Genomic DNA, 12540 nt, shown 5'->3' on the forward strand with positions numbered 1-12540 from the left:
AATGTGTCGGGGCATGCTGCGGACGAGTCGTTCAAGGTATTCCACATCGATGCGGTGCCATTCCTCCTGCAGGCAGGTGATAAGAGCAGCCACTGTCGTGGGCCCCTCTGTTGCACACGTCGCTTAAGAACACGCCACACATTCTCAATGGGCGAGAGGTCAGGACTCGATGGTGGCCATGGCAGAGTTCGCACATGATGGCAAGTCAACCATTCTCTTGTCAGCCGCGCTGTATGAGGCCTGGCATTGTCGTGTTAAAAGATGAGACGCCGCCTGTGGAACAGGTGCCTTCGCACTGTGGGAAGATGCCGCTCTAGTATGCGTGTATAGGCGTGTGCATTCACAATGCCCTCACAGATGTGTAGTGGGCCAACCCCAGATGCCGTCATGCATCCCCATACCATCACTAACGCAGGTTTCTGTACCAGACGTGCATAACATTTTGCTTCATTCTGTTCCTCCTTCCGACAAATGACTGTTTTCCGTATTTTCCCGTACACAACATTGAAAATGGATTCGTCCGTCCACAAAACCCTGTTCCACTGCCGAAATGTCCATCCCCGGTACATTCGTGCCCACCATAGTCGATTGCCTTTGTTCAACATGGAAAGGAAGGGTTTACGATTTGCCTTGTACACTCTGTAACCGCATCGCTGTAGGTAACGGCGAATAGTTCTGGTTGACACTTCAATGTGAAAGCGTTCTCGAGTCCACAGTCGTAATTCGGCCACAGAAACATGATTGTTGGTCTGGATATAGTGCCTAATTATCCTTAGGTTAATCACACTAAGCATGCGTTTTCGACCGGGGGCCTTACCTGGCTCTGTAGTACCTGTATTTTGGTGGTGTTTGATGATGCAGTGGACGGTTGACTTGGGTAAGTTCAGTTGGCGCCCTATTTCCCGTTCACTGAGTCCATCCCGTTGCAACTCCACCACTCTTCTCCTCACGGTGTTGTCAATAGGTTTGCCCCTGGCCATGGTGATGATGCACTGCGGTTCCTCGGTGCACAGCATGCGCTTATATACGGCGGACTCCCTTATCGTGTCCGTGACATCATGCTTCCGTCGAATGAGCCACTATCTGGAATTTTCCCTATGGGTCTGGTGCCTGGTCGAAGTTCAATGTCACGCGTATAGTTCCCCATTTTCGTTCTTTACGTGACCTTGGGTGCAACATGCTGGGATCACGATTCTTGCCTGCTCACACGCCTCCTCTTACACACATGCGTCACTTCTGCGGGTCACCCATTCCACCGCCTATGCCTCTGTGCATTTAATCACGTATTCCTTTCTGGTCGAACTTCATTGTCACCAAGGTTGTATATTATATGGAAAATCGTAAGGTAAAAGATATATATATATCTTCACAATTTTAGACAATATTGCACAAATGTGTTAGTCATTATTTAGATCTGATCCTTGGTTCATTTCCTTGTAAACAAGAATTCAATATTCACACGAAATGCAAATCTTGAGAAGTGCAACAATGAGATATGAAGAATCCTAGTTCTTTTAACATTTTAACTAATAATATCTTCTGAATATTTTAGCGCATAAAAAATCATAGAAGTACTACTTCTTAAATCTTCTATTGGCACTGAAAATGAAACTATGGCCTACATAAAAAATCCTGGAAAACTGGAAATCACTCAAATTGTCAACTTATGTTTTATTGATTTTTTTTTTTTAGAAAAGTGGCCATTCGCATTATTTATGATTTCACTAAGTGTGTGTTGATTTGCATATGTATTCTCACACCACTGGGGCATTCCGTTGTCATGGGTGGGACATGCAGACTGCATTTTTGATATTAAAGTAACTATTCTACTGATAGTTAAGAAACAGTTTTCTTGCAGTTTCTGTGCAATGAAATATGAAACTTAACACTGTTGATTAAACATAACTACCCTTAAAATACTTTTCCAGATTTGTAGCTATGAGCTAACAATATTGTGTCATGGGTGGGACAAACAAAATGCTGCCTCTTCACTTAATAAGACGTTTATTTTAATTTCTGTGAATTGTCAAATGATGGAAAAATAAATTATTTAAGATAAAGCAGGGTGTGAAATCCCGGGAGGACAAGGATGGAATTCCCCCCACCAATGATCTTGTCCTGAAATTCCCCCCCCCCAAACTCTTCTGGGGGGGGAGAGTTTTTGTTTTAACAACAAACATAAACAATTAGTTCGGGATTCGAATATACTTGACTCGAATAATATCGAAAACACACAAAAAAAAAAAATGGACAAGAAAGAGCTTCATCTCTAAGGACACTGAACCCATCAATCCCCAGAACACAGAAATTAGATCAACTTGTTATTTCTTCTCTCATCGCCTTTCGATAGCAACCACGAAGTACAGTATGCACCAAAATATACACTACTGAAATGAAAAGATGAACATAAGTACATCTCAAAGCTGCTTATTATGAATTATACGTTACTGAGGATAACATTAGCATGTTTTTTAGCCACGGTATGCATAATGTAAGTTTTCAAAGTGTGCACCACCTCGCTGTAGACAGTGTTCATATCGTTCACGCAGATTCTCAAATATATCCTGAAACAATGGTTGCAGCAGACTCCTGCAAAAGGAGATGATTTGCTCACGTAATGCAGGCACAGTTTTTGGTGGATCTTCACAGTTGAACACACTCTCCTTTAACATTCCCCACAAGTATGCATCACGTGGTGTGAGATGTGCAAATGACAATTTTAGATTGCTCACTCACAAGATAGGATGAAGTTACAGTATTACATTTAATTTTAAAAAAATGAGGTTCAGGTGCACTATCACATGGAATTTCCCCACTGCATTCCATTATTTGCACATTATATTCTGAGAAGTGTGTAAAAAATATACAAATGTATGTTATTTCAAGTTTATATCTTGTTTTGCTAGGTTGGTGTTAATGACGAAGGAAAAATTCAGTATCTAAAAGCTATAATGACTGGAGATTCAGGCTGCACATATAATGAACCAGTTTTTGAGGAGTCTGTGCATCTTTTTAAAAATTGTTATGAGAGCAAATCTTGGGCTCTTACTGGCAAGGCAGTGAAAACAGACACACCATCGAATACATACTGCAGAGCACCAGGTAGGACCTCATTACATTTTTAAATTTTTACATGTAAATTATGAAAGTTTAGGGTGCAAGTAACATATATCCAAATTGTTCACTAAGATACATATTATATGGAAAACCACATGGTGTTTTTCATCTGGAATATTCAACAAACACTAGACATTAAATTAACTCTATTGATATGAAGTATTCACTTTTTGACAAAACTGTTCTTTATGATGGTCTATTAGCCTATTTGAGTGGCCACTGCAATCATCCTCTTTGGAACTTATTGTAATGTTGCAGTATAATTATTTCCTGAAAGGATGGTGACAGTGACCACTGATATTAATAGAATGTCACAAACGCCAGTTTAATGGAAAAAGAAAGTACCTCAATTCAATATATTAATTTTCTACCAAATCTTTATTTCCCCAAAGATTGAATTACGCTTGGTAGTTAAGCTTCGTAACTATAACTGAAGAAATATGTTTTCTCATTTCTGAACCTACAAAGTTCATTACCTCCCACTGCTTTTTATGAACAGGAAAAGTAAATATATTTGGTGTAAGTGATGCATGAAATATGTTTGGTGTAAATGAATCATGAAGAAATAACATATTTCATACTGAATCAAAATTATTAATTTGTTTTATTTTACTTTTCTTTCCTGCCATTTTTGCCTAATCACGAAGATAAGGGCTACAGACTGGTAGCTAGAATTGCTCTCCGGGGAGGGGAGAGTAAACCAAGTCCATTTTTCAAAAGTTTCACAATATTAAATGAAGGTAAATCGTGTGTGCGTGTGTGTGGAGGGGTCATTAAGTTAATATAAAATTTAGAAATATCATGCAAATACTACAGTGCCTACCATATATTCCACCCCTGGCCGAATCAATAAAACTTGTGCATAAATGGGAGGCTGCAACAGGGGCAGTGAAGATATAGATAAAGAAGCTCCTCTATGAAAGAACTTTGTAAAGTCTAGAGAAACTTCTAAATACTTGCCGCTACTTCGACCTCAGCTCATAAGCAAGATGAACGAATGTAATAGCTGCTGTTCATGTTCTGTGAATATATTCTTCATCAAGTTGCGAGCAAGATAATATTTGCTGTCTACAATTTCACTCTTCACTGCAAACAAATTATACAAAATAGTTTTATCTAATGTCAATGGGGGCTGACAACAGTTCCAGATGGGGCTGAGCCTCCCCTGGGCCCTGCCTGGAGGGCAAGCGATGAAATGGTGAAATTGATGGCGTGACTTTTTCAAAAGTGTTACCGGTCATCAGTACGACAATTATTCTGGTAGACCTTACCCCCTCCCCCCCAAAAAAACATGCCTTCGATTTAGATTATTGTTCATTTCATTCTTTTTTTTGGAATCCGCTCAGTAATTTAGCCACAAGCACTCCTAGCAAAAACTACCACTCATGAGACAGTTACCACGAAAATCCAATGAATAGTGGTAGAGCCTTTGTCAATTATTCATTTATTTCTTTGTAAATGAGGTGGAAAGGGGAAGAAGAAGAACCACACATTTCTCGGGTCAGTTTGACATTTGTGCGGCAAGCAGACGACAGAATTCCATTCCTCCAGTGTGTGGAAGGGAACTCCAGCTATCTATACTACTGTTGCCAACTTAGTTTTTTGGAGTAAGGTTTGTCCAAATCACGAATCGCACCAAGGAACTATATTTTCGTTTAGTACCTAACCGGTCTCAGTTGTTCAATCCAGCCTTGGCTTTGCAGTCTAGCTCTAGTTGCTTCCGAGAAATAGTATCCCCAGTTTAGGCAGGATTTAGTTCTTTTCTGACAATCCAATGTGACAACACTTGCCCGTACAGGCAATCCTGACTGGTAACTGGGCCCCTAAACAGGCATATGAATAACTCCGTAGCACACTTTATCACAAAGCTTTCCCCCGCTCTTCCCTTGCATTGGTGTCCTCTCCTCTTGTTACCTCTTCAGGGTAGTGGAACGGCCTCCCTCTTTGCTTCTGTCAGCTGCAGAAAAAATGTCCTCTGCAATATCTACTCAACGGCAATGCTATTGGTTAACGTATTTAACAATGTTATTTTATTGAAACAACTTTTTAATTCTTCACATTTTGCTGTTACCTGCCTCTGATACTTGTTAATTTTCTTAGTATTGTAACATATGCATTAGATAGATAAAATTGAAATTAAATTGTACTTCAGGCACAACCGAAGGTCTTGCATCAATTGAAACTATCATGGAACATATTGCAAAAGTGCTTAATAAAGACCCACTGCAAATCAGAATGAAGAACATGGACATGACAGACAGCCCTTTACCACAATTGATTGAAGATTTAAAGAAATCTTCATGTTATGATTCAAGAAAGAAGAATATAGAAGAATTTAATAAGGTAGGAGGTACAACTTTATAATTTAATGTTCACATTTATTGCTCAAACCTTTAGTGGATAGCCAGTATATCAATGTCATGTGCTGAGTCCAAGACCTGAGTGGGCAATCTCACAATATTGTAGTGGTTGAATTGAAAAATTGGATCATATTTTGGATTTTTTGAAGTGAATTGACATTGTGTCCAATTGTTCTCTTCATCAGCAATTATAAAATAATCATTATTTCTCTTGACCCATATTCATATACATGGAAACACAGCCTACCCGATGGCATAGTGGTATCGTCATCACCAGGGCCTGGGGCTTTATGTCCTATAAAAGTGTAAAATATGTATGTAAGTATGTCCAAAAAAGTTAAAAATATGTCTTAAAAATTGAAAAAAATATGTCAGAAAAATGCAAAAAAAAAACCTAGTGAATCCCAAATATATGCAAAGCAGAACTTCCTTTTTTTCATTTACAATTCAATTCTGGGTTTTCCACGCAATATCGACTAAGTTCGGATGATGTATTAAATGAAATTATAATCTCTTTCATGTAGAATGCATGGAGAAACATTGGAAAAATCGTGGCGCTTATTGCACAATTATCCTCAGTTGCATTTACTATTCTGCCTCATTTTACCTATTTACTGGAAGTGTAATTTTCGAATTTATATACAAGAAAAGGCAGAGTTTTCAGAAAAAAAAATCTGTATTCAATCTGCATACAAAATCTTTGTTAAAACATGCCTCACACACAGAAGAAATATTTTAAAAAATTATCATACGTAGGCATATAAACGAAGAAAGTTCACAAATTTTTAATTTTACTAACCTCAAGCATTGCAGTGAGAAACGAAAATTGTCTTCAGGTTCTCTACCGTGAAACTTCGCCTGTTATCTACCAGCAGTGCTTTGTAGCATGAGAATGTACGTTACACAAAGCACTGGAGAAAACCTAAAAAATGCTACATCTGCAGGTGTCAAATCTTCCTCAACACTTTCCAGAGTTGGAGCCTCCCCGATGGCGCAGTGGTAGCGTCGTTGCCTTGTAATCAAGGGGTCCCAGGTTTAATACTCGGTAGAGGCACATAGTGGTTTGGATCCACTTTAAACTGTCGGTCCAGTCCTAATTAGCCTTACTGTGCATAAAGTGGACTTAAAACACCAACTCAATCAATCAACCAATCAAGCATAGTGGTAACGTAGTCAGTTACCTTGTTATTAAAAGGCCCTGGGTACCTGGTGGAGGCACATTGCACAGTGGTATGGATTTCACTTTAAACTGTAGGTTCAGTCCCAATTAGACTATCTGTGCATAAACTTGACTTAAAACAAACATTTAACATGATAGAATCAGGATTATCGATATGATACCTGACGAAAACAGTAGAGAAATTGAAAATTTTCATGATAACACTTAAATGTACCAATACCGATAAAATTGATATTCTCCTCATCCAATCTCAAATTGATTGATTGATTGAGTTGGTGGTGTAAGTCCACTTTATGCACAGTATGGCTAATCGGGACTATACCTTTATTTTAAGGTGGGATTCGAACCACTATATGCCTCCACCGGGTATCAAACCTGGAACCCCTTCATTACAAGGCACTGCACCATCGGGGAGTCAAATATATCAAATTACAAATGATCCATGAACTCTGTGGATCATTAATGTTTTCAATTAAGTAATGCAACCAGGTGCCTGCTATATATTATACCTTAGAAAAAAATATTTTTTTTGCCATTTAATTTACGAAACCAGGATGTTTTAGTTTTACCTTTACCTTCATTAAAAAAATAAAGTAGAATAATTTTGCACTAAGTATCAGCCTGCTTACAGATGTATCAAATTGGTGAAAAGAAGAGATGCCAATGGATTCAACTTTTGTATACTATAGCTTCATGTTTTATGTCAAGCGACATACTTGCACCACTCACCTCACTACTTACACATGACTGGTCATGTAAGTAAATTGTAACAAGAGTACAGTTGAATTGATATTTGTAGTTGTGATTGGCATGTTACAGAAATAATTAGTTTGATAATTTCAAAATATTTTGTGCAACATATTTTAGAGTATTATCATTGTACAATTCTTTGTATTCACAGCAAAATAGATGGAGAAAAAGAGGAATAGCCATTGTTCCCATGAAGTACCCCTTCAAATACTTTGGTGGTTATAATGCTCTTGTAAGCATCTATCGAGGAGATGGCACTGTATCAGTTACTCATGCAGGAATTGAAATTGGCCAGGGTATTAACACCAAGGTAAGTGCAAAGTAAGCCAATTTGCAGAGACCACATCAGTATTGTCCATCAGCAATAGAGTATAGAGTATGTTACTTTAAAGAGTCAAATAAGTTGAAATAAATTAGTTTGCTTTTCCTGAATTGAGCTCTTCAAAAACTTTCTAATCACATATTTGTATGCTAATGTGCAACTTGATTGTGTTGTGGCAAATACATATTTTATATTAGGGATGGGCCCAATGCCGATAAAGTACAGATACTGATAACCGATATTCTATCGATCTGATATAATATTCCAAATCGTTCTTGAAGAACCTGAATGGCTCTTGGATCTCCTTAACCAATGTGTGTTTCCAGGCGACTGCAGTGCAAAAGAAGTTGCATATTTAGACATTTACTGGTACATTTTATAAAATTGATTGATTGATTGAATTGCTTTATTTTACTTTGCGTTTGTGCTACTTTTTGGCTAATTTGCGAAGATGTGGATGAATGATGATGTGATGAAACTGATGAATGGACAGTCACAAACATCCATGCCCAGGCCGGGATTTGAACCCGGGACCCCTGGCATCATAGCGAAACTTTTTATAAAAGTAGGGCATGGAGATTATCTGATAAAATAATAACAAAATAGCAGAATTTTGTACTAAAGTATAATATTATCAAGATGTATCAGATCGGTAAAATAAATTGTTAATTCACTTTAATTATTTTAGGTGGCTCAAGTAGTAGCTTATACTTTGGGAATTCCTCTTGAAATGGTGTCAGTAAAACCAAGCAACTCCTTGACAGCTCCAAATGGGATGGTGACTGGTGGCTCTATCACTAGTGAAGCTTGTGTTTTTGTAAGTATATAACTGATTTCCAACATTTTAAATTAATATCTTACTTTTAACCAAAATAGATATATAATTACTTGATATCTTTGAAGAAAGCAGTAGCAAATATGAAGGGGGATGAGCTATCAAGCTTAAAGTCCTCTGAAATATTCTCATCCCAGAAAATTATTACAACTATCACTTGTTTAATTAAGTAATTTCCTAAAACTTCTCATTATTAATTCATCTTTCCAATGTCAGTACTCCTGAGGTATAGTTGCCACAAGAACTTGATAATGTTAATCAGAAGTAAAATAACACTCTCAAGCAGAGCCCTTACAGCAAATAACACTACTAGTGCATATGTACTACTCGTTGATGAACAGAATGGTACAGTCATGTTCAAAAAATCTGTCGCATGGATTTTTTCTAAGTCCAACGTCTTACGAAATTGTGTTGGTAGCTCTGAAACAAGGAAGTGTTGTGAAATATACGATCCTCCAATCAGAGTGAAGTTCGAGTCGGAGAAGCAGGAGGCGTGACTCACGGTCTTGTCCACAGGAAGTTCAACCAATGCAGCATTTCCAAATATGAGATAACGTCCCCATTGGTAAAATATTGTTTCGATAATGCGAATCGGCATCAAGATTGCGCAAAAGTTTACTTTGTCGTTTTAATTGCCTTTAATCGTTTCAAATTAGTATTAAATTGTCCCAATTATAGTTCACGAGCTTAATATAATGTATTCATGTATGTGTTTGACAATCATATATCACTCATTAGAACAATTTTCACATTGTTTTCACTACGTGAGATGACATTTCATTTACATTTACGATAAAATAGTGGTTTGGGTGTAATAACAGTTTTCATTAATTAATTTAGAGATGCATTTTTATTTGTTGAGTTAATGATTAGGTTAATTAGTTATTTCTCGCGAAAAGAGGGAACCACAGCTGAAAGAAAATACACAAATTGTATTATTGAGGTCAAGAGTTCGTTTTAACATCACTTTTTGCACACATAGGCTAATCACGACTAGGGATACATTTAAATTGGAATCTGAAACATTATGCGACCTGACTGGAACTCGGAAAAGGACACACTGATTACAAGACGTCGATACATTACCACTTGGTCTGGTGAACGCCAATAATAATGAGGGGTTGCGGGAGTGGGAGAGGGATGACGGAAAGTAGAAAATAAATATTATTTTTGGGGGTATTTAATGTTATATTTATACACATACAAACCTAAGAAAATATTTATTTTGATACATGTGTGGGGGGAAGGGGGAAAAGAGAGGGACAGAAAGATATTGGGAGAGATGGGACGAAGAGGTGATTATGGAAAATGTTTTATTTGATGTTCAGTAATAAAAACAATCAAATCAATGATGATTATCTTATAAATACCATATTTCATATAAATTTGTTTTAAAAATGGGGGCGGGGAGCTGTTTGTTTTACGTTCAGTGCAGGATAACAAGTGAAGACACATAGTGGTTCGTATCTCACTTTAAACTGTAGGTCCAGACCCCATTAGCCTATCTGTGTATAACGTGGATTTAAAATTCAGTAGAAAATAACGTCGATCTAGTATTTTGGATTTTAGATGCGTTGAGACCACTAAAATTTCCAATTCTTATAATAAGAAACCTGTCCTCATATTACCATTTTGAAAGAGAGAGAGTTAATTGTATAATCTTTCATTGTTAGTGTTAAAGAATACTAATTCAAATAGTAACAATGGGATCGAATAAAGCTTACGAAAAGTTTTTGCCACCGTGAGGATTTGAACCTACGACCATTAGAGTGACAACCCAGTGCGATAACCACTAAACCACGAGTTCGTTCCTTCTTGCGGCATGATTATGAGTTAAGACCAATTCGTTCAATATGCATTAGAAATATAATCCCCACTCGCCTCTTTATAAACAACACACCCAAACGCTCCTTTGTAGCAAATGAAATAAAGGTGGTATGAATGTCACAAAACATTTAAGCAAAATCTACTATATTTACGACGCAATCGTTTTACATGGAGAGGCTACAGCTTCGAGAATTGAGGTTGTGGTTTGACTGTAATTGTAGGATACCCCATAGGTATCGATAAACCAAGGCTCTAGTGTGCACTAGATTGGTTCATTTGTAGTGACTTGCTCAGGAATTTGTAAAGAGGTATGTGAATATAAAAATGTGTTAATGCTTCTTTTTTAAACAGTGAACTCATAATTTAATATCTCTCTGTCCATCTCATTATCCTACTTAGGGACTAATTAGTATTGCAGGAGTCATACTGAAAAGAAATCTCACGTGACAATGACGAGAAATTAGATTTACGGAAGGAATAGTTTTCATATTTTAAAACCTCGAAGGGCCATGGGCTATCTCCCGACTGTCAGTCTCCCTTCCACAATCCTAGCTAGAGTTATCTTCAACTGGCAACGAGGTGACGTTGGTCAGCACGTCAAACCCTCAGCCGTTATAGAAGATATCTGAAACCCGGTTACACCAGTCACTCGTAGCTCCTGTAACATACTCGTCACGAGGTAATATAATGAAAGGATCTGGTACTATCATGTAATAGATTGTCTTTTGTTTGATCACGTGACGTTATCTGCCCGGCGAGAAAAGGCTCCGCCTGTTACGGAGTTCTTCCATCCTGAGCAGCAGCAGAGTGCACACATATATTCTAGGTTGGTTATATGGGTTGTACTTTATTTGTCTGTAGATAATTGAATACGTTGAGTTGTGTTAAATTAGGATGATACATAAGGAATGTATATCAAATTGTGGCTCAATTATTTAATCATATTTGTAATAAAGAAGCAGATAATCCAAAATACATGTTTTAATTAATGAAACAACAAGACATCTGGTAAAAATATTCATGGGTCCACTGCCATACTTTACTATCTAATGTAGTTACCATTTGTATCTATCTTTCTTTTGTTTTAAGGTGGTTACACTCCCCAATTTCCTCACGTGGTGGGTTGCCACCGGTCCTATGCAGATAACGGGCCAAGAACCCAGGACGACTCGAATCCATGCTGTCCCGCTGCAGTCGGGGTCCAAAGCACAAAGTCGTATACCGCACCGTTACTTAGGTGGAGAGTTTTCATATTTTGTTTCTTATAAATGTCGACAATACATTAAATATATTACACACCAAAAATTAGTGTAAAAAAATAGCCGGTTCTATAAGAGATTCGAACCTTCGATCTTCACTCAACTAGGCCGCTATTTTCAACAATTTCCCATTTTCTCACTCAATAACCTTTGTTGAACGTTTGTCTTAAGAGTCGTTAGCAATCTTGTAAACCTTATTAATAGGGACACAAATTTATGGTAAATAAAAACTGAGGAGAGCGGTAAATAAAATGATAGATCAGCGGTATATACCAGCGTTGGAAAAAATAAAACAGACTAATCTTATCGCTGCTACAGCTAGCAAGTTCAATGAAACTGGAAGTTGAGTAGACATTCGGGAGAAGAAAGGAATGCAGCTTGACAGGGAGCGAAGTTTTCAAACTGAGATTATGTGCATGGGAAATCCCAATTTGCAGCGTCTTCCTGATCTGATCGAAGATAAAACGTTCTTCAGTTGCAAGTGGTAGGAAACGTTAGGCAAACGTTTCGTTACAAATCGACAGTTTTGCGCGCACAACCTCGATTGCCGGTTTTTTTGTTTTTTCTACTTAATTTGATGATATTTCATGGTTATTTCGTGAAAAGCGTTCATTTCGTGGAAATGCACATATTTCGCATTACTTCGCGAATAAAACTCATGCATATTTCATCATTCGGGGTATAGTTACGTCCAGAATGTTCAAAATTGCATCTTTTTTTCACATTTTGCGATTTCGCGCATCGCGAAAATTCAATGACCCTACTTATTAACCTATCTGCTGTCTATCACAAATGTATTTTACAACCTGGAGTAGATTTTGATGTCTGCAATTTAGAACTTGACTTTCGTGGTAAGTAATTCTCTACCGTCTACTATAATAAATAAATCA

At 37.5% G+C, this 12540-nt stretch overlaps 1 protein-coding gene across 1 annotated transcript in view; it reads left to right on the plus strand.

Annotated features, from left to right (window-relative positions):
* LOC145983966 (uncharacterized) overlaps positions 1 to 12540 on the plus strand; it is a 97638-nt gene that overhangs the window by 53376 nt on the left and 31722 nt on the right. Inside the window, exons 18-21 of the mRNA XM_083117190.1 lie at positions 2907 to 3102; positions 5270 to 5460; positions 7559 to 7717; positions 8418 to 8546. Coding sequence (XP_082973316.1) covers positions 2907 to 3102; positions 5270 to 5460; positions 7559 to 7717; positions 8418 to 8546 — 675 coding nt within the window. The remainder of the gene's footprint in view (positions 1 to 2906; positions 3103 to 5269; positions 5461 to 7558; positions 7718 to 8417; positions 8547 to 12540) is intronic.

The sequence above is a fragment of the Lepisma saccharinum genome, chromosome 2, assembly GCF_977018435.1.
Source record: "Lepisma saccharinum chromosome 2, izLepSacc3.1, whole genome shotgun sequence".
NCBI lineage: Eukaryota > Metazoa > Arthropoda > Insecta > Zygentoma > Lepismatidae > Lepisma > Lepisma saccharinum.